The sequence below is a fragment of the Phycodurus eques genome, chromosome 10, assembly GCF_024500275.1.
Source record: "Phycodurus eques isolate BA_2022a chromosome 10, UOR_Pequ_1.1, whole genome shotgun sequence".
NCBI lineage: Eukaryota > Metazoa > Chordata > Actinopteri > Syngnathiformes > Syngnathidae > Phycodurus > Phycodurus eques.
Genome location: NC_084534.1, coordinates 28283947 through 28306793, shown reverse-complemented (window position 1 = coordinate 28306793; position 22847 = coordinate 28283947). Strand labels below are relative to the sequence as shown.

The 22847-nt window shown below is 45.3% G+C and overlaps 2 protein-coding genes and 1 long non-coding RNA gene across 3 annotated transcripts; 2 read left to right on the top strand and 1 right to left on the bottom strand.

Moving 5' to 3' along the window:
* Positions 1–11847: 11847 nt before the first annotated feature.
* On the bottom strand, positions 11848–14044 carry lsm3 (LSM3 homolog, U6 small nuclear RNA and mRNA degradation associated). The gene is made up of 4 exons (XM_061689090.1): positions 13966–14044; positions 13171–13281; positions 12651–12746; positions 11848–12190 (listed from the first exon to the last, which is right to left on the bottom strand). Exons 1-4 carry the CDS (start codon positions 13984–13986, stop codon positions 12110–12112), a joined length of 309 nt encoding a protein of 102 aa, XP_061545074.1. The 5' UTR covers positions 13987–14044; the 3' UTR covers positions 11848–12109.
* Positions 14045–14305: 261 nt separating this feature from the next.
* Positions 14306–16062, top strand: LOC133409286 (uncharacterized). Its single transcript, XR_009769383.1, has 2 exons — positions 14306–14790; positions 15944–16062. It is a non-coding gene; the product is annotated as an uncharacterized LOC133409286 (long non-coding RNA).
* Positions 16063–19319: 3257 nt separating this feature from the next.
* On the top strand, positions 19320–22834 carry abraa (actin binding Rho activating protein a). Its single transcript, XM_061688331.1, has 2 exons — positions 19320–20058; positions 21073–22834. Exons 1-2 carry the CDS (start codon positions 19465–19467, stop codon positions 21508–21510), a joined length of 1032 nt encoding a protein of 343 aa, XP_061544315.1. The 5' UTR covers positions 19320–19464; the 3' UTR covers positions 21511–22834.
* The last annotated feature ends 13 nt before the right edge of the window (positions 22835–22847 follow it).

Genomic DNA, 22847 nt, shown 5'->3' with positions numbered 1-22847 from the left:
ATCCTTTTTTCTAAATAAAAGAAAATGAAAGAATGAATACATTGTGAATAGAATCCTGACAAATTAAACCACTGAACTAGAAATTAATATTTAAAATGAAACAAATAAAATATAAACAACATAGAAATTAACACAAAAATATCAAGTAAAATGAGTAAAATAAATTCAGCAATTTCATTCAATTGTAAGAAAAATTACACATGATCTAAAAATGAAATCTAATCGAAAAAAAGCATATAAATGCGTTAACAAATTAAATACAAAAAAAGGAAAATGAGCAAAAAATATATAAATAAATGACATACAAAATACAAATAAAATAAAACCTATAAATGTCAAATTAAAGAATAGAAGTACATTTTATGAAACAAAAATAATTTAATTAAATAAAAATTAAATACAAATTAGATAAAACAAATGAGCATTTCTAAAATCCATACATAAAATCTAACCCAAAATATACAAAATAGACATTTAAAATGTCTTGCATTTAGTTGAGTTGAAAGAAAATCAAAGTGCTTTTAAACAAGCCATCCATAAGTGCCTGAAAAGATAAAAACAAAATCCTAAATGTTACAGTAATTCTAAACCTTCAAACACACACGGAGCAGCAACACATGCAAACGGCATACAACAAAACTCACAGGCATATGTTCTCTCTGCTCTGTGGGAACAAAGACAATTACTGGAGTTTAAAGAATACTGGGAAAGGGCTTTTGGTGGAGAGAGGGGGGGGGGGGGGGGGGAAAAAAAAAAAAAAATCATTTATTTTTACAGATATACAACTAAGAAACCACACGGCTCGAGGTGAACGTCAGTGGCCTTTTTTTAAATGGCGTTCGCCATTCACTCCATGAACTGTTTCATCTTCATTGATCTCAAATCCAAAGCAATGCAACGCTGCCATCTGCAGGCATCCGTTATTCATTACATTCGTTGACAAACCTGAATTTCATAGACAAGCTGGGCGAGACCGCTGAAAAACTTACTTGACAAACATTTGTCAGTGGCAGTAAACAATTGAAATTCATCCATGCGTCCATCCATTTTCTTAAGCGCTTATTCTCACGCGCGTCGTCCATCTCAGCTATCCTCGGGCGAGAGGCGGGGCACACCCTGAACCGGTCGCCAGCCAATCGCTGCGCACATCTAAAGAAACAACCATTGGCACTCCCGTTCACACCTACGGGCAATTTAGAGTCTTCAATCAACCTACCACGCATGGTTTTGGGATGTGGGAGGAAACCGGATTAGCCCGGAGAAAAGCCACACCGGCACGGGGAGAACATGCAAACTCCACACAGGCGGCGCCGGGATTTGAACCCCGGTTTGAAATTCATTTGACAACTAGAAACCATTTAAAAATCCGCAATACAGCAGTGGTCCAAACGATGAACCACAAAATAGCAGGGGTTCGCTATAAACGTGAGTCAAAACATGTCAGCCGAGGGAACTGTTGTATAGCTGTTGAGAGAGAGAGAGAGAGAGAGAGAGAGAGGAGAAAAAAAAAAAAAAAAAAAAAAAAAAGAGAGGATCAATTACATTTGAAGTGACTTCGTAATTGAGCGAGTGCTGCCTTACATGCGTGGCAACATCGGAATGGAGTGATTGCTGCAGCAGCAAGAGCAAGAGCATTGCGGCCAACAAAAGCTGCCATTGTGGTCTCGGCTGTGAGACGCGGGCGGGGGCGGGGCCGGGGGGGTCGTGCGGATTTAGTCGTCGGGCCAATCGGCGTCCCCTTAACAAAGCGTTATCCCGCTCCACTGAGCCACCGCTTCTACAATTCCAACAGCGAACTCCCAAGAAGTCCCCTCGTGTCGTTTTTTTGGGGTTGCTGTTTTTTTGTCTAAGCTGCTCAAAGGATCAACACATTCTCCAAGAAAGAATGCAAAGTTTGAGAAACAAGCACACCCTGAGACAAACCTATTGGAACAATCAATCAAATCAATATTGGCGGCCCCTTCGCTGGTCCGGTTCCTTGGACATTCAACTCAACTCTTAAAGCGTAACCCCAACCCACAACCCAATCACAAACTCATTCCAATGCACACTCTACCCACTAACCCTAATCCGCCAACTACAAAAAGAACTCAGCAACCCTAGTCCCTAACTCAAACCCTACCCAGGCAAACTAACCGTAACCCTCAAACTCGCCCCGAACCCAAACAGTACCCACTAACCCTAAAACTAAATGAACCCTAAACCTAGTCACTTTACCCTCGCGTGAACCCCAACAAGAGCAGACCCTGCCAACAAACCCCTAGTCCACTAACCCTACACCCCAACTCATACCCAAAACTTAACACGAGCCCCAACACTATTAAAAGGACTAACCCAAAGCATAAACCGCGACCTCTAACCACAAAACTAGCCCCTAATCCAAACCCAGGGGTCTGCAACCTGCAGCTCCAGAGCTTTCATCCTCCAGCTGTGGTTCTCTGTGACTTTGGAAAACAATGAATGGGCGCCACTCATATCGCACTTCATCTCCACCATCACAGGGCCCAAAGCGCTTTACAAAGCCTCAGACTTCACCTATGCACACGCAAGGCGGGCGCCGCCACGCCCGCCGGGGGCAGATTAGGGTACGGCGTCTCGCCCGAGGACACTTCGACACGCGGCCAGTCGTCAGTCGCCGCACGACCGACCGTTTTAATTCCTCAATTAATGAATTTGAGTTCATTCGTTATTCCAATGTCATTCTAAATGTGAAGATTATGATGTTCTTGTCATTTTTCACTCAAAATATGCGTCACGACCGCTGATGTTCGACGCTTGGCGCCAAGATTTATTGAGCTATTCGAGCCCCGGTAGGGTTCACCACGGATAAAGCTTTTAATGCTCCACGAAATATATTAAAAACAATCATCGCTCACAGCTTCCGATCGTGTGTGAAAATGAAGGTGGCATCTAGAGCCCTGGATGCGCCGACGCCGTACGCCGAGGTTTCGGAGAATAATCACACGAAGCAGGTCAGATCACTAGCCCTTAACCCAGACCCCAAAACTAGCATTGAAACCTCAACCAAAACCCTAAGCCATGAACACTAATCCTAAAACTAGCCCCTAACCCAAACTCCTAACACCCCCAATTCTGCGATGTATTCCGCTCCACTAAATGTTGACAGATTCAAGCAGACAAGAGCGACACGAGGTGTTCTTGGTACTTGCTCCTGTCCCTCAGTGATCCTCCAGTCTTCTTTTTCTTACTCTTTGCGGGGCAAAACAAGCGATGACGGCTTGCTTTGCTAAATGAAGGCGGTCACGAGGCGTTCACGGGGGCGGGAGAAAGCCCACCGAAAGCTATATTTCCCCCCGCTACAAACTCGCATCAGGCGGACACTGTGTTCCATGACTTTGGCCATTTCGTTGTCTAATGTCAATGTACGAATACTTTGGCGTAGACATGATATACTGTTGCCTTTCCGGTTGTTCTTTGGTTTGGGTTCGGAGGATGCGCGCATAGATAAGGCCGCTTTCCCTTTCCGCTTCATACGTGCTGTAATCACAGTCAGATTATTAGTGCGGCGCTCTCGTCTATGATTACGTTGCACACTAAGTCCCGTCCGGCTGACACGACTCGGCCTTATGCAATCAAAAACAAGCGCTCACGCGTTGTCCCTCTACCGACGCTGGATGCTAACGGTCGGTTACTTGCCTGGTCAAAAGGTATGCCGGTCAACTCCATCGGCAGTCAGTCGGTCAGTCGGTCGGTCGGACGGTTAGTTGGCTAGCTATTTGGTTGGTTAATTAGTCTACCAGTCAGTCAGCCAGTTAGCTAAATACTTAGTTTGTTGATAAGTCGATTGGTCAGTCGGTCACCCAGTTAGTAAGATACTTAATTGGTTGGTTAGTCAGTAGGCCAGTCAGATAGTTACTTGGTTGATTGGTCTGTAGATATCAGACAGGTATTTACTTGGTTGGTTGGTTGGTTGGTTAGTCGGTTAGTAGATCAGTGAGCCAGTTAGCTAGTTACTTGATTCTTATTTTAGTTTGTCATTGGTTCAGTATTTCAGTGGGACATTTATTTACTTGGTTGGTTGGTCAGTCGGTCAGTGGGTGGATCGGTTAGTAAGTCAGCCAGTTACATAATTGGTCGGTTAGTGAGATAGTAAGTTACTTGGTTGGTTTATTAGTCAACTAATCAGGCAGTCAGACAGTTATTTACTTGGTAGGTGGATTAGTCGACTGGTCACTCAGTCAGTATATCAGTCATCCGGTTAGTTACTTGGTTAGTTTGTCAGTAGATCAGTCAGCCAATTTCTTATCTACTTGATTGGTTGCGCAGGCCGTGGCTTGGTAGGTCAGTCAGACAGTTAGACCCGTCATCCGGTTAGTTACCTGATTGGTTGGCTGATTACGCAACCAGTTGGTTGGTAGATAAGTCAGTCAGACATTTTCTTAAGTCACTCATTCAGGTAGTTAGTGGTTTCGGCAGCCAAGCAATCGGTGGTCGGTCAGTCAGTTAGTGGGATGGTTAGTCGACTAGGTTAGTTAGTTCAATAGGACATGGTTTGGTTGACAAAATATGGTGATAGAGTGCATCTCTTATAAAGTTGTCTTGTAGTCGACCATGTGTTTACTATGACAAAACAAACACTTTTAAAGCAAAAGAATAGTTGATTTGTAAGTCAAAGCAATTAGTGAGCGACTCAAGTCACTGGAGCACAAAATGACTTCTTAGCGACTATGATGTGAGCGCAATGCAAAGGGCGCCGCGCTAAAGCCCGATAGCCGAGTGCTACGTCAACACTTTTTGAGCGTGAACGTGCCAACCGCACACGGCGTGCGGAAGAGTGCAAGAACAGGACGGTGCGACGTCACGCCGCTCGAAATTTCTGCAGAGGTTTCATAAAGCGCAAAAAAAAAAAAAAAAAAAGAGTCGTCGTCAGAACACGATAGCGTTTTCACCACTTGGAACATTGTTGATAAGTGTTAAGCTTCACACCAAAAGACGACAATGTAAACACATTTTCTCATACTAGGAGCTTATAAACAGCTTTCATTTCTGACATTTTATGGCGTCTGTCAGTTGGCCTCCATTTTTTTATTGCCATAAAAGCAGGTCAGTGCGATAAGGCTGCGGAACTGGTAACTCCAGTCAAGGACGTTCCTGTTTATATTGTTGTCTTCCTCTGTTGCCTCTTTGTGCGGCGCTACGACTGTCGTGCTAGTCAGTCAGTTACTCGTTACTTGGTTGGCTTGTCTGGTGATCAGTTAGTTAATTGGATGGTCAGTCGGCCAGATAGTTAACGATTAGTTGGAAAATCAGTCAGTTAGGTGCTCCGTCGCTTGGTTGTGTGAGGAGTTGATCATTCAGCCAGTTACCGGTTACTCGTTTGCTTGCTCAATATCTGGTGTTGTCTTAGCATTAGCAACAAACAATGACATAATTAAAACAATTATTCACCAATGAAGAGCCGACGGCTAAGAAAGGATAAAGCGCAAAAAACTGTTGATTGTAGTCACAATACAATGCGCTCAGTGTGCGTGCAAGTGAGCGAGCGGGCATGTCGCACCGCGAGCCGACGCATTCCAAACATTGACGACCCCGGTGACCTCATAAGGTCGTGACTCCTCGTTGTGCCAGTCTGCCCGGCGACAGGCGCGATGGGATATCAAAGCAGGTTGCTCCTGGTGACACGGTAAGAACTAAGAGGCGTGTCGGTGACTGACAGGTTAGTTAATGAGTTGAGACCAAGAACAACGCGCTCACAGATCTCAATGCGAAGCTACGCAGCTACAACAGAGCAACAACTCTTGATTTCGAGGCAAAAACCACACAACTGTTTTCCATCAAACTTGCTTTGGCAATCCGCCGGGCACTATATGTTGCGTCGTCAGCAACGCGTTACGCTTTTCTCACACTCGCCGTCACACAAACGCGTGATATTCACCACAGAGATTCTTGGATTTGAAGGCTTTTCACAGATAAGCTCAACAAACTCATAATGCAGACAACCACATCGAGGCACGTGTCAAATGAAAAGGCCTTGGCGAGAGTTTTCCATTTCGGAAATTATATAGTCAACATGATAATCACATTATGACGTAAACACCGACAAAATTTGCTTTATTTGCTCAACCTTTACCCAAATCGAAATTCAAATTGAAACAACTAATATCGAGTCGAACCTCAAAAATCTATATATTTCAATAGCTGTGAGTTTTACTCGTAGGTCCTCACATGCCCACGTCATCAGCAAAAACTAAACTTTTTTTTGCTAAACCTTATGCAAGCCACATTGAGTCATAGCTCAAATTGAAGGTCTTGACAAAGGCTTTCAAGATATGCAACATTATTGCTAATATGCCCTCATGTGATGACTTAATAACCCCAAAAATTGCTTTTTGCTGTCAAAAAGCAGCATTGGAGTGGGGACGAATTTGTTTTACTTTTGAAGTTTCCACAGCCAAGCCAGCATCTGCCAGACGAAGTGTTTCGCTTACCTACGAGAGAGAGCAGAGCATGCTGGGAAAGCGATCCGGCACGAATAACAAAAGGAGGAGAAAGTGGAGGAGGCCCACTCGGGTTACGTCTGCACAGGCGCACCGCGCAAATCTCCCGGCTGTCAATCAACAGACAACACCCGCACATCTCCCATCATTCCTCGCTGCGCACCCCCGCCGAGCACGCCATATTGCATGTTATTTGCTTCAACGTCGCAGGCGGTTACGACCACAAAGAGTCCAGCGGGGAAGGCGCGTCCCACTGTGTGCCTAAACATAGATGTAGACTCCCGATTCCCAAACTGGCACGGCAGATTGTAAGGGTGGTCCGTTGTAATAATTCTGTGTGAAACTTTTCAGCAATATTTCTGAGGCTATGAAATTAGCTATGAAAGGCTTTGTTTGCATTTTTTTTAAAGACGCGCGCAGCAACCAAGAAAATAACTGACTCGGAGATTGTAGTTCTCGCACACTCACCTGTTATTATGGTTTTATTAATTCACAAAGTACAGGGCGATTCAAAAAGAATACGTCAAAACTCAATCAGTGGTCATTGGATAAGGGAGTTATCCAAGTTTGATTGGGTGTGAACGTCACCGCTCCTCTGACACCGACAAAGATCTCTTGAAAGACTTTAAATCAAAGTTGGACTTTCCCCCCCCCCCCAAACTCGCCTCTTAATTGCTTCTGAATACATTCAAGTAATAATCTCAATAAAAAAAAAATATTAGCTTTAACTTTAACTCATTTTATTCAATTCAAAAGGAAAATTGAGATGTCTGTTTTTACATTTGAAGACTTCATTTTTTATTTTGGCGTTTATTTGTTTTATGGTTTTCTCGGGGTGTTTGAAGGGGCTCCGCAGTTTTAAGACATTTATGAGAGGCTGATATACATTTGTTATGTTTTGTCTTGTATTATTTTTTTTTTAACGGTGTGTGGGGTCGAAGAAGAGGTGCGCTAGTTGGCGGGATTCAGAGGAAGATATTACATATCCGTTTTTGCTTTTATTAGTTTTGACATTGTGTGTGTGTGTGAGGGGGTGCTTTTCTACAAATAAGAACGTTTTCTAAAATGATATATTTGGGTTTTTTTCAGGGTGTGTGTGTGTGTGTGGGGGGGGGGGTGCATGCCTAAAAAGTCTGTGAAAGGATGATGACGGTTGTGTTTTCCTGATGAAATAAGTGGCGTGCAGTGGGGCGCGCTAATCACATTGTCCCGTAACGCCTGCGGCACAAAAGGGAGCGTCGGCGTGGACGCTAGCGGCGGGATGCTAACTCCTCAGGACAGCAGCCAGACGTAGTCCACATGCTAAGTTAAACACATTATAATAATCTTAATATTGCGCTTGACATTGGCGTAACGTGCAGTCACGTTTTTTTTTTTTTGTCAACTCTTTTATGATGTCACGCTAACAGTTAATAACCTGTGAATTGTTTTCTATGCATATACTTTTATTGTGTTATTGACGAAGAATATCGTGTGTGATGGCTATGTCAGCACTTTGACGATGATATGCTAACCGCTAATCACCTTTGAATAGTTTTATATGCGTCACAAAAGGGGGGCGTTGGGACGCTAACTCCTCAGGACAGCAAGCAAATGTAGTCCACATGCTAAGCTAATCTTAATGTTGCACTTGAGAGTGGCGTAATGTGCTGTCACATGTTTTTTGTGTCAACTCTTTTATATGCTATGCTAGCTTTGAATTGTTTTATATGCGTATACTTTTGTTGTTAATGACGAAGAATATTGTGTGTGATGTCTATGTCAGCGTGATGATATGTTAACTGCTGATCCCTTTTGAATTGTTTTATATGTCTTATTGGTTTATATAAGTCTTATTGTGTGACAGACTTGAAGCACATTACGTCCATTTATTGTCTCTGGTCAATATTTAACGTATTTCCTCTTCTTGTCCTTATTTTAGCATAGCTACCCACCACGGTATTGTAACTATCTACCTACAGTACAGTCTGTACCTTCCTTTCTACATAACCTATCAGGCTAAGGAACCTTGTTTAGTCTAACCTACCTACCAAACTTCCTCCCTTCCTAGCTACCTACCTAACCAGTTACTGTAGCTACCTCCCAAGCTACCCACTTCCCAAAATTCCTACCTACATAACTACCATCCATCCCTCCCATCCACGCTATCTTACTATCTACGTATTATCTCCCTACCTATTTCCTTTTCTAACTACCTACATACCTGCCCTCCTACCCACTTACCAACCTACCTACTTCCCACTGCCTACCTACCCAGCTACTAACTTCTCTCCCTAGCTACCTACCTTGATATAGTCCTACCTACCTACCAATCGACCTACTTACCAATTTTCCCGACTGGTCTAAGTACTAACCTGAGAAGCGTTCAGTGATAAAAGTCATGTTACATTTTAATGCTGGATGTTACATTGCTGGTTAATACATCACAGCACATCATATTTAAGAAAGGGGAAAAAAAACAACAATGGCTAACCCAAAAAGCAGCACTTTTTTTTTTTTTTTTTTCTTTCTTCCACGTAACACAATCAATATTAACACCACCCTGGTCTCTCTGCGTCGTGCCGAGTGAGGAATTTACCCTCATTAGCGTGAGTGAGGACAAAGCATTAGCATTAGCATTAGCGCTATTGCTGAGGGCTTAAAGGCTTAGCGCTCAAAGATGTGGGGAAAAAAAGAGGCCACCTGATTTTCTTTTGTCTGCAGCACACGTCAAAGGATGAGCTAAATATTAACTGCTGAAGAGGAGCAAACACTTGTTGTTCCTGCTCCTGTTTAAACCAATGAAAACAAGGATCTACCTTACGACTGACCGAGCTACCTACTTACCCAGCTAGTCGCCATCCTACCCGCTTACATAGCTAGCTACCCACCAATCTACTTACAGTACGCGTCTTCCCATCTACCTTTCGAGCCAGGTAGCAATCTTCCTATCTACAGTACTGGCCTATCTTCCTGTGTACCTACTCGCCGACCTACCTAACGACCCGCCTACCTGCTTATCTTGTTACCTACCACGCCACAGACCTACCCAGCTAGTCATCTACTTCACTAGCTAGCTTGGTACCTTCCCACGAGACACCTCTTTATTCTCTACATACATACTGACCTTCCCGTCTACCTACCCAGCTGCCAACATACCCAGCTAGTTACCGACCTACCTACCTACCTAGCAAGCGACTTACCAACATAGCTATCTACTTTCTTGCCTACATATCTACTTACCTACCCATCCACCAAGGTACCAAGCTACCTTCCAAGTCCATAAGCTACCTACCCATTTAAGTCGGCACCTATAGTATCTACCTTCCAACTTTCCAACCAACTGAGCCAGTTACCTACCTGCCTCACAAGCTACCCAACTACACAGCTAGTTAGGTACTCCCCTAGCTAGGTTTCAAGCTACTTAATTACCTGCATACTGTCCTGACTACCCACTTATCTACTGACCTAAGTAGGACCTACCAATCTGCCTACTTTCCTGTATATTATCCTACCAACCTCCCTGCTAGTTGCCTACCTATTTTTCTAATTACCTTTCGACACAACTACCTAACTACTGAGCTATATGTACTTGTCTGCCTTCTAGACTACTTCTGGAGAACAGAATCATTTTCTCAGTGATGTCGTCACTCAAACGACAACTTGTTCCTAGAAAGAAATCCAGTTCGTGTGTGGAGTGACAGCTGGCAGAATGCAAATGTAGAAGTGGTGGTGAAGGTAGACCGGCAGCTCGGGCGTGTGTGTGTATGATGCATGCGTTTATGAGTTCTCATTCAAGGACACATTGCAGCCTTTGCTTTGTGCCAACTGGAGCTACCGATCCCTATTCTCAGACACCTCACCATCCCACTGTAATAGATTTTTTTAGCATCCCCCCCACCACAACAACGACTCAGCTACTGTAGCTCCCTAGCTTGCTACCCACCTACGTCCCTAAGCACAAACCCAAGTACAATGGGAGGAAAAAGTACATGAACCCTTTGGAATTAAATTTTTGCATAAATTGGTCAAAATGTAGTCTTTTTTACCTTATTGAGCATTCTCCGCTGAGAATGAACTTTCTCCATTTAGAGACAATTTGTCTAACCATGGACTCATGAATGAGAATTTTAAAGATACCTGTGTAATCTTTTCCAGTTTGATACAAGTCAACAATGAATTGTAAGTCTCCTGAGAGCTCTTTTGAGCGTGGCCTGGTACACATCAGGCGATGCTTCTTGACAAGAGACAATTCTAACTTGGTGTGCATTTTCCAGCGGCCAGAGCAGCTTTAAACCACACTTCCAAGCTTGTCTCATCGATTGGACTCTAGGCTGGATCACACCTGACTCCGATCCATCGCCTAAAGGTTCCATCACTTTTTCCTCCCTGTCCTGTGAATGTTTACGTGACTTTCATAAAAACGTGAAAACATACAATTGTTTGCGTGCTATTAGTTGAAGCAGACTGTTTTATTATTGTGATTTCGATGAAGCGCAGACCATATTTTAAGACCGATAAACGCAGACATTTAAGAAACTTCAAAGGGTTCATACACTTTTCCCTCCCACTGTACCTTCCTTTCTTCCCACCCACCTGCCTCCGCTGCTATTGTAGCTACCTACACCTTCCTTCCCACCAGCAAACCTCGCTCCCTATCGACATACCTTAGTGGGCAACTACCTTCCTACTATCTTCCGACCCACCAAACTCCCTAAGAGGGTACGTGGCGCCACCAAGTGGTTGAAGCACAACACTAGCGCAGAGTTACTGTATTGAGTAGCATGTCGGTGTCATGCAAGTTAATATTCACAGTGGGGCAAAAAAGTATTGAGTCAGCCACCAATTGTGCAAGTTCCCCCACTTAAAAAGATGAGAGAGGCCTGTCATTGACATCGTAGTCCAGGGTGTACCCCGCCTCTCGCCCGAAGATAGCTGGGATAGGCTCCAGCACACCCGCAACCATAGAGAGGATAAGCGGTACAGAAAATGGATGGATGGATGGTATACCTCACCTGAGACACAAAATGAGAAGAAGAAAAAAATCCAGAAAATCACATTGGTTTTTAAAGAACTTATTACCAAAATATGGTGGAAATTGCTCGCAAATACTCACTTGTGTCCTGAGTCTAGCCTCCACTACTCTTTCCCATAACTTCATTGTTTGGCTCATCAACTTTATTCCTCTATAGTTCCCACAACTCTGCACATCACACTTGTTCTTAAAAATGGGCACCAGCAAATAAATTCTTGAAAAAAATGATTTTCTGTAAAAAAAAATGTTGTCTCATTTTGTCTCTCATAGGTATTATGAAAATGCTAGGCCTCTTTCATCTTTTCAAGTGGGAGAACTTGCACAATTGGTGGCTGACTCAATACTTTTTTGCCCCACTGTACACTATTCATATTTATCATGTGAACATGAGGCATTTATGTCACCAAGAAATACGTTTATTTGAAAACAGCTTGGGTACAACTCGGTGGCGATTATTATTTTGTTGTTTTTTTTTGGGAGGAGGGGTGATATTACGACAACAAAAATTTTATACATAACACAAACATTTCAAATCGCAGTCCCCCCTCCAAAACAAGAAAAAGAAACTGCAAAAGAATTCAGATTTTTTTTTTCAAACTTTTTTTTTTTTTTTTTTTTTTTTTAAGTCCACCTGCGCTCAACCCACCCGTAGGGGCGGAGCTACGAGAACGACGCCATCACCTCTGACAAACAGCATGGGAATGTTCCTCTTGGTCGACTGTCAAAAACAAGCAAAAGAAATGCACACAAAAAAATGAAAATTGATTCACTTTATAATACATTTGGAACCACTTTGACAACAACTGTATAATATACAATAAATGACGACTATGAAACACTGTAGCTAGTGGCTACCGACCTTTCTAACTGAATGCAAGACTACCTAACTGCCCACGCAGCCACTGTAGCCTCCTACTTTTACGAGCCACCTACCAAACAATCTATGTGCCTTCCTTCCTACCAAGCTACTGTAGCTACCTACCTACTCAACTTCCTACCTGGCTGGCTACCTACCCAGCTACCGAAGCTACTTACTTTGCTACCCACCTACCTTCCTTACTCCCTTCATACATACTGTGCTCCCCAACCTACCTACCTCCCTAATTACCTATGGATACACGTGGCTAGCCACCCATATGTATTAGCCGGTAATAGTAAAGTATGAGTGACGTGCAGACCTTGTAGAGTTCTTCATACGTCTCCTCGTCAATCTCCACCGTGGTCACCGTCTCCTCCACGTCTCCCAGGATCATGTTCAGGTGCTGATCGTACGCCTGACGTGCGGCGCAAGAACACAATACACAAAGAAGCCTTCGTAAATGCAGTGTGTGAGTGTTGTCTGTGTGCGTATGATGTATTATTGAGTGTGTGCATCAATGTATGTGTATGGATGTAGGGTTGTCTGCGTGCATGAGTGTTTGTACGGTGCGTGTGTGGTGTTTTTGTGCGTGCATGAAAATGACTATGTTAGTGTGTATAATAAATGTGTGTTAGTGTGTGTGAGTATAACAAGTGTCTGTGCGTGTGTGTGTGTGTTGTATGCATGTAGTCTGTGTGCGAGTGTATATTGTGTGTGGAGAGTGTATCGTGTGTTATGCATGAGTGTGTGTAAGTCCGGGTTGTGTTTATATGCGCGCGTGTGTAATAATGTGTACTCTGTGTGCATTTAAGCATGTTGCAAAATTGCGTGCGTTTTACATGCAGTCGCCCTCTCAGCTCTCGGTCGTTCCTCATCTTGACGTAGATCCTCTCGTCCAGACTGAGTCGGATCAGGTCCAGCGGTTCTTCTACGGTGTTGGTGCTCGGTTGCTAAACAGTGTAGACAAAAGGCTGTTCTATCATTCATATTATTATCGATAGTGTTTTTTTTGTATTTGGGTACCGGACTGGTGCAGATGTGGTAAATATGGGGCACGGTTAAATGAATTTGACTTTATGGTATGTATATTGTGATAGTGTACGAGTGGTTTCTTTGTTGATGGCTGTTGCACTTCATTCAATGCATGAGTTTCCATATATATTTTTATAATTGCTTTGTATGGTAGCATTTTATTGTCACAAAAAAAACAAATTTCCGTCTGTTTAACGAATATAAAAATCTAAATGAGTCATTTCCACTGTTCAAAAGCAATGCACCCAACTCGCGTTTGACTCACTTTTAATCCTGAACTAAATCCGCATGGGTGTGTTTCTTTCAATTGACTCATTGGATTAAATCACTACAAATGCGAACGACAGACTAATTTAATTGCTATCACACTGTTTTTTGAAAATGGTGAAAGAAATGAATCCCAAATCTGATTGTGACCACAGCTCGACATGCTAACGTAGCTAAGCTAACACGTTCACGAGGCCGACGCCGGGCTAAACGAGCACAAAGGGGCGAAAACGAGGGCACGAGGACGGTATTTACACGTCGTGTGTGCGGCGAGACTTCGTAAAGGGACGTTGGGAGCAAAAATAACGAGAGAAAACGCGAATGAATCCACAGACCTGTTCCACTTCGTCCGCCATTATTTGAGTCGTGTCTACGTCAACGTGACGTCACCGGGGTTGCCAGCTCTGTCAAATCAAATCACGCGCAAAAGAAAAGGAATGAAGGTGGTGATTAAACTTGAAGGAAGACAAAAATCCAACAGAGATATCGAGACGTATGTATGTATTCCTCATTTGTAAAAATCGGGAAGAAAGTGGAAAAGAGAAGCCTGAATAGAAGTAGTTGAGATTAACACGTGAATGGCGCAGCAATACATGAGGATATGGATACATTCAAAGAAAACCCAGGAGGAAACGTTTTATTTAAAAAAAAAAAAAAAAAAAAAAAGGAGACTGGACTGATGAAGTAAATTTTTGAAGGAAAACCCCTCAATAACGCAGGATTTTGTTTTTCATGACGATGGCAGAGAATCTATCCCTCCCGGAAACGAGTCGGCAGGTGTGCGCATGCGCATCAGCCCAGCTGCCTCCTTTTCCGTCTTCTCCTTCTCGAACGTTCCATCTTCCACGCGGCAGCAGCGTGAGTATCGTCGCAAGTCCGACTTGACGACTCTGCTTCATTTTTTTCCTAGATTCGCTTGACTTATTATTTGAACAACGGCGACGTTGCTTTGAAGGCGTGCGACAGTTGAGCTTTTCATTTCATTTCATTATTTCATCAACATTCTGACCCTCAAACATGTATAATTATCATATACGATAGGCATAGTAATCGATCCGTCGAGCTTTAAAAAATAAAATAAAATTTAAAAAAGAAGCTTGAAGCAGTGGCGTCCAAATGAAGAGAGCACGTGACGTGACACGGACGTTGTTCCTTTGCAGGTTCGGCCAGTTTTGTTTGCCTCTTTTTGTTTTATCGGTATTATTTAACAACTTGAAATGCTCAAAATAACCTAATATCATTTAGCGTGGTTACTGTAATTTGTGTTATGGGAAGTAGAACTCATTACTAATTTGTACAAGTTGAACTTTTTAAACGTAACAAAAAAAATCCATCCATTAACACGAAACTGCAGTGCATATAAAAAGTCTACACACCCCTGTTCCAATGCTAGGTTGTGTGATGTATATAAAAAAAATTAAAAATCAGACCGAGAGAAACAATTGCAAACCTTTTTTTTAACCTGATAAACTGTACCAATTGGGAAAAAGGAAATTAGAAAAAATGAGCTCATGTGGTTGCACAAGTATGCACACCCTCTTCTAAATGGGATGTGGCTTAACCAGTCACATTCGAAGTCATGTTAAATGGGTCAGCAGACACCTGCCACCATCTTAAATCTAATGGGAGCGGTTAACTGTCGACACAGCCACATTCCAACTCACACAAGGGTGTGCACACTTGTGCTACCGCATTAGCTCATCGTACCTCTCAAAAGGATTTAAAAACAAATAAAATACAATTCAGCTGTACTGTACAGTTTATATGTCACATTAATTGTGGAAAAGGTTTTTCAGTAATACATCTTGATGTAGTTTTTAATGTCACAAAACCTGGCATTTGAACAGCAGTGTGCAGCCCTTTTTTTTTTTTTTTTAAATTATTATTATTATTTTTTTTTAAATATGTGTACCTGTATGTTGTCGTTACGGGAGCCTCCCATCCCGGTCCGGTCCGGTCAGCCGTACTGGTTCTGGTTCTTGTGGTGCAGGAGGCAGAGCAGACCGGCAGTGGCGTTACCCATTCCGCGCTCGGCCCCCCCGCCTTGGCTTTGTGCTGGAAGAGAACCCTGCCACACCATAATATAATACAATCCTAATCCAAAAATGTGAAAACAATCAAACCAGTAGAAAAAGAAAGCAACTTATGTTCATCATCAAAGGTGTCAATAAAAGCGTAAGCTAATACTTCAAAGCAGTAAAACAAGTATGAAAGAAAGGAAGCACTGTTAATAGTTAGAAAGTAAAAACCAAAACTTATCATGTGAATGTGTCCATGCTAATATTGTGTCTGTATGGCTGTCACACTCTGCAGGAGCTGCCATGACCCACGTTGGCCGCAAGATGGCGGCAGAAACCGCAGTAAACGTTTGACGTTTGTCACGAAGTAGTCACATTTTCATTTTGTCAATAATAAAGCTATTTTGCACTTTACTTTGTTTGAAAAGTCACTGTTTTCCTCACTTGCGACTGTAAGTCACATTTTCATACGAGATCGTGAGCTTGTCGGTCGCATCTTTTGAGAATTGGACCCAAAACAGACATTGAACAGTACGCAATGTATGGAGGGAACTTGATTGTACAAGAGGATGGACGTGTGCGGTGTGTATATACGACGGCCGTTCAGCATAATCTGAAAACGAAGCACAGCGTGCGAGAAGTGACAGTCTGATAGCAGGGTGTGAGACGAAAGGCCGAAAAAGCAGCGCCGTTTGTGAAAGCGCTGGCTACACTAAATCTTAAAAATAAAAAAAATCACAAAGTGGAGTGTGTGAAGATAAAAGCCTGAAAAAGAAGCACAGAGTGATAGTATGGTCTGCTACCAAAAAAAAGGAAGCACCAAACCATAGAAGTGCCAAAGTGTAACAGCGACAAACTTCACAAAAGTCGAAAAAAGAAGCACAGACTCATCATGCAAGTGACAAGGTCTGATGGTAGAGCCTGAAAAGAAGCGCAGTGTGCCATTAAGAACCCTGAAAAAGAAGCAGTCATTAAAATAAAAGTCTGGGAAAGAAACACAATGACAACGATGGTCGACACAGAAACCTGAAAAAGAAGCACGGTGACAGAAATAACAGCAATGGGAAAGAAGTGACAAAGCGTGACAGCCTCGGGGCTAGCCAACATTTTGAAAAAGAAGCGCAGGCTTGAAGTAAACGTGTGACGGCGGTGTTCTGCACCTGAAAAAAACAAAGAAGCGCTGAGCGTGACAGACGAGTGCCGAAAAAGAAGCACGGAGTCATCAGTGCGAGAAAGCGACACAAAAAGGCTGAAAAAGAAACCACAGTTGTCGTTCTTTTGAGTCCCCTCAATAAAGTTAGCAGATGATGCCCGCGTCACACTCGGATAGAAAAAGTGGAGCACACAAACACGTGTCTGCCTGGCGTCTATTTTGGTGTGCACGGTGGGGGTTTGTGCAAAACATTCTGGCATCACGCGCGCGCACGCGCGGGCAGAGGATGGAAAGCGAGGCCGGGCTGGCGTCGACCCAGTTGGAGATTTGAATCCGCTGCGCAATTTTAGACCAAGCGTTTGAAGCTAAAACACACACACACACAATAACATGATCCAAAACAATACAACAAGAATAAAAGTCTGAATTTGCTTTTTTCAAGAAAAGGAAGAAGGAGAGGCGGGTCCATCACGAAGCGGGATCTCGGATTCAGGAGGAGCGGTGTGGTTTTACGTCCTGGCCGTGGAGCAGTGGACCGGGTCTACGCCCTCGAGGGTGCGCGGGAGTTCGCCCGACCGGTCCACATGTGTTTTGTGGACTCGGAGAAGGCCCTGCGGGGGGTGCTTCGGGAGTACGGGGTACCGACCCCGCCCAGGCTGCCCTTTGTCACCGATTCTGTTCAGAACTTTTCTGGACAGGTTTTCTAGGCGTAGAAGGGGTCCGGCAGATGACGCGGTTCCGACGGCTTCACGGAGCGGCGATCTCCGACTCTCGCCGGAGCCGTTCGCGGCCGAGCGCGAAGCTGGTCGGGATGAGAATCGGCACCTCCGAATCTGAAGCCGTGGTCCTCCGTCGGAAAAGGGCGGCGTGCTCGCTTCGCGTCGGGGAAGAGTTCCCGGCCCGGGTGGACGAGTTCAAGTATCTTGGGGCCGGCAGGGGCGTGCACAGAGAGACCCGAAGTGGTGCTCAAGCACCGGCCCTTTTGCCGTTTGCGAAAAAAGTGCCCTTTTTGGTCCAGAACCGGCAATTTTGGCGAGGACAAGGTTCCCGTTAGCCGGCAGAAAATGTTGCCCGGCACGCCCCGGTCGACAAATACTTTTACCGCGAGCCCTCGGAAAACGTCTGTCAGAGTCGAGTCGCCGCTCCTCCGCATCGAGAAGGGCCGGACGAGGTGGTTCGGGCATCCGGCGACGTCGCGTCGGGAGGAGACGCATCGGACGAGCGCAAGAAAAAATGAAGAGAAAACAACGCTATGAGATTACATTTATTTATTTTATTTTATTTATTTTTTTAAGAAAAAAGTCATTTTCAGAGATTTAAGTTATTTATTGAAAAGTCCTATATTACAGAAACAAGTCAGAATACTATGAGATTCAAGTCGGGATTTGACAAAAAACGAATTTGATTAAAATAATCTAATCTCATTGTTTTCATCGAAAAAGTGCAATATTACATGACTTAAATTGAATTGCTTTTCCCCCCCCCAGAAAATATAGTTTTGAATAAAAAAAAGTCGTCCTCTTTATTGAAGTATTTTTATGAAGAAAAAAAGTCGTTCTTTCTTTTCATTTTATTTCACAGAAAGATCTTGTGTTTTGCGGAAAATGTCAAACAAGAATAAAGTTGTATTGTTTTACTGCCGACCGTTTTGTAACATGACGACGACAATTCGGCAGTCGCGTGTGCAAGATCAGAAGTGACGTCATGTGATTATTCGACGCAAACTCAGATTCAGAAATATTCTCGCGTGCAGCCAAATATAAAACATTACTTCTCCGTTGAAGAAAAAATTCACACACACACACACAGACAGACAGACACACACGTCTCGGTGGGATCCAATGGACAGGTGGCGGCAATTTTTAGATCCTCCGTGACCTCGTGCAAATACACAAAACGTGTGTGATGGTGTGTGTGCATGTTTGTTTATGTATGTGTGTGTTGCGTGTGTTTGTGAGTGCACATATGAATGTGTGTGGAGTGTGTTGTGTCTGTGTGTGGTTTAGGTGATATATGTTTGTTGTGTATGTTGGTTGTAGGTTGCATGTGTGGTGGGGGTGTATTTGTTGTCTATATGTGTGGGGTGTTTGTGTTGCCTGTTAGTGTGTGTGGTATGTGTTGCGTGCATCGTGTGAATGCGTTGTCTGTGTGTGTGTACGTGTTTGCGTTGTGTGTTTGTGAGTGTTCGTGTAATTTGAATCTGTGTATGTGTGCATGTGGATTTCTTTGTGTGTGTAATTGTTGCATGCGTGTGCATGTGTGTAGTCTGTTTGTGTGTGTGTGTAGGGTGTGCAAGCGTCATGTGTTTATTTGTTGTGTGTTTAGAGTGTGTGGCGTGTGCATGTGTTTGTGTTGTCTGTGTGTTATGGACTGTGTGTGTTCATGTACAGAGGCCAGATTTCACGGCTCACATGGAGCCCTCTCCCCCATGTGCCCCCATGTGCCCCCCCTCCTTCCTGCGCTGCTATTTAAAGGCCCCCCCCAGCGGGCGTCTCACCCAATGACCGAGTGAGCGAGCGACGATCCGCAAGACTTGCCGACGTTCCCGGCTAAAATCTCCAAGCTGACCTGAAAGGATCATCGGGCCTTAGCGGGAGATTTGCGATTTCCTCAGGAGATCGGGACCCGAGTGGGCTCGGGCGGCGTCCCCACCCCCCGGCACGATGGACGTCCCCAAAACGGAACCCCCGACACTAAGACGCGCCGTGAGGAAAATCCGATGCGCCGCCATGGTGGCCAGTCTGGCCAAGAGCTGGCAAGGTTGGGCCAGCGAGCACGCAGACAAGCAGGACGCCGCCCCCGCCGGGTGGACGCCCTGCTCCGCGGACCAGACGGACACAAAAGAGCGCCAACATGTGGTCAAAGTTGCTATTAGACCCCGGGAAAAGGCCTCTAGTGATGCCAATCCCATCCGGAGTGTTTCCATCTCGAAAACTGTTCAACCCAAAGCCAGCGAGCGTGGCGGGGATCCGGTCGACATCATCTGCGGAAAGATGGAGTCGGGTCCCGAGGAAAGCAAGCCCTTCCTGGGAAACGAGTCGCCCACACGGAGGCGCCACATCAGGACGCTGCACGGAAGCGGCGGCGTCATCCACGACAGGAAGTTGATGCTGCAGGACAGGACGCTGAGCTCCAGGAGCAGCAGCCTGGACACGGAGGACAGCGGCTTGGGGGACGAGGTGGCGCCCGGAGACGGCGCGGACGCCAAGACGGAAACGACGGGCGTCAAGTGTCAAAAAGTCGGCAGCAGGCCCAAGGTAGCGTAGTGCTACGTTGTACCTTCACGTTGTAGCGTTACGTTGTGGCAACGTATTGTAAATCTTTGATGTTGTCAGGTGACGTTGTAGCCTGATGTCATAGGTCAACATCGTGGCACGATTTCATAGCCATGCGTCATATTGCTACATTGTATGGTTAGCTTGGACAATTTCTTATGTCACAGTCTGAAGTCGTAGCTGACGTAGCGCGACATAATCGTGCGATGTCGTAGTGTAACAAAGTAGCGGTTACATTGTAGGAACGGTTGTGGCGCAGCGCTACGGCGTTTCCGCGTAGCGTTACATCACAGCGCGACATTGTAGAATTCCAGTCCAGCGTGACGTAGCAGGAAATCATACCTTGACATTGTAGCCTGATATTGTAACGCACCACTATGACACGACGACATAACGTAACACCTTCACGCGACTTTGTAGCGCGACCTCGTAGTGTCACCTCGTAACGCGTCGTCGTCTTCCGATCTGTTCAGGTTTCAAACAATGATCCTACGTGGATGCCATAAGAAAGTTCCCGTGTGCGAAGGTAGATGTGCTCCAGACTTCGATTGCTCCGGTTTCATCCGAAGCGTGTAAACGCATTCTTGCACAAAATGCCACCGTCGCTCTGACGTCTCTTGGAGAAATCCGACTCCAAGCAGGCAGGCGGGTCGTGTTGTCCTATAAAAAGCGACCCAAGCTGACTTCTTCTATTAAAAAAACAGGAGCTGGAACAGTAAAATGTAAATAAAGCTAGAGGACAAAGTGTTCCTGTGCGTGACCTTCAGGTACAGCAGAAGGTAAAACCAGGCTCAAGGTGAAGGCAGCTTTGAGTGACAGTTGACAAGTGGTCGAAACGCAGAAGCGCAAAACGTTCACTTTCAATTATGACCTCACTAAAACCAAATAACAGTTTTGGACCACCAAAACAGCCAGACAGACGCGTCCGTTTTGGCGCTTGGTATTTTGCCACACTTGCCGTAGAAACGTGACATGATCGTGTTATCTCTCCGTCAGATTAAGATGGCCACCATGGGAGACATCAAGAGTCGATGGCAGCAGTGGTCCGAGCGGCACGCGGAGGGCCAGAAGCTCAACCCCTTCAGCGAGGACTTCGACTACGAATACGCCATGAGCCTCCGCCTGCGCAAGGGCGACAGCGGCTACGGTCTCCCCAAAGAGGGCTCCAAGACGGCCGAGCGGGGCGACCGCGCGCACAAGCACGTCCGCAGGGAGATGGAGGAGATGGTGCGGATCATCCGGGACATGGGCTTCCGGGACGGCGAGGGCCGGACCGCGGTCACCTTCGGGCGCCTCTTCGACCGCTACGTGAAGATCTCGGACAAAGTGGTCGGCATCCTGCTGCGCTGCCGCAAGCACAAAATGCTCGAGTTCCGAGGCGAGATGCTGTGGAAAGGACAAGACGACCGCGTGGTCATCACAGTGGTAGACTGACGGGAACGTCTGGCGGCGACGCGGCGGAGTCAGCCGACACCGCGACGCTCGGCAATGTCGTCGAGGACTCGCTAGCGCCGTTGGAAAGCTCCTCCTTATCAGTGTTGCTGTAGAATTTGAAGAAATTCATCCCTCTGTGACCTTTTGTTGAAAGGTTTATTCGGTATTAACAATCGGTGGACTCCAAAACTCCCAGTTTGGACGTTCAGCGAGGTGGTAGAAGGCGGCTGTTCGTACAGTTGGAACGCTCACCCCCGACCGTTGTTTAGATATGCAAACGCTGCTCATAAAACGTTCACGATATCGGCCTTGCACGTGGAATTTACTTTTCGTGAGTAGTCTGTGTTAATCTAATCTCTGTAAGAACTTTTTAAATATTACCGATGCGTGGACTGCAGATACAAAACGAATGGATGGATATTCAATTCCTCCCCGTATGTTCAACAGTTATTTCATTGAAAACGATCTGCCAATTGCGGTAATGAACCACAGCCTGCCGAATCGGTCCAAAACGGCAGTTCGTGCACTCCACGATGTCGCAGCTTTCGCCATCGAAAAGCTTTACCCTACGAATATATCGAAACCCCTTCCCCCTAGTCGTGGAGAAAATTAGTCTTCGCGACGTCTCCGAGATGTCGCTGAGCCCTCCTTGAAGACTTCAAAAAAAGAAATAAAAATCGAACGTGTTTGTTCCCTGACGACGAGGATGTTCTCTAGGAGATGTCGCCGTCAGGTCGCCAACTCGTCTCCGGACCAGTGAGCTAGACCCTTTAAGGTTGACAAAACTGTCCCTTCCGGTCGTTCATGAGGGGGAACAGTAGCTACTTCAAGTGGCTGTGGACAAAAATCAAACAATAGTAAGGTTGCCACAGTAAACGTAGCAGGTGGGCCTCGTTAGCAGACGGTTGCGGCACGACGGGGCAGAGTGACCGCATCGGCTCGGGTGCGGCGTGCGCTGCGGCATCGCGATCCGTGAGAAATAAAGTCCTTCTTATCCGGCGAGCCCAACGAGCCTCCCTTCGCCATTGTCAACATCCGGCTGAAGAAGAGGGCACCGGGTCAAAGCCGCCGCAGGAGGCCGGGCCGACGCAACAGGAAGCGGAACGGACTGGCGTCCCGTCTCGGCTCGCGACGACACGGCGGAAGCCGCAGTCGAGTGCGACGCGCGCCGCAGAGTCAAATGTGAAGAGACTCGCCTCCCGGGCGCATGCGGTAATCTCCCTGTTGTTGAAACATTGTATTTGTCAACCTTTTTGACACGTTTGTTAAGCTGTGGATTGCTGAATGAGGAAAACATGGAATAAAGACATTTTTGTTGATGTCATCTTTTTCTTTTC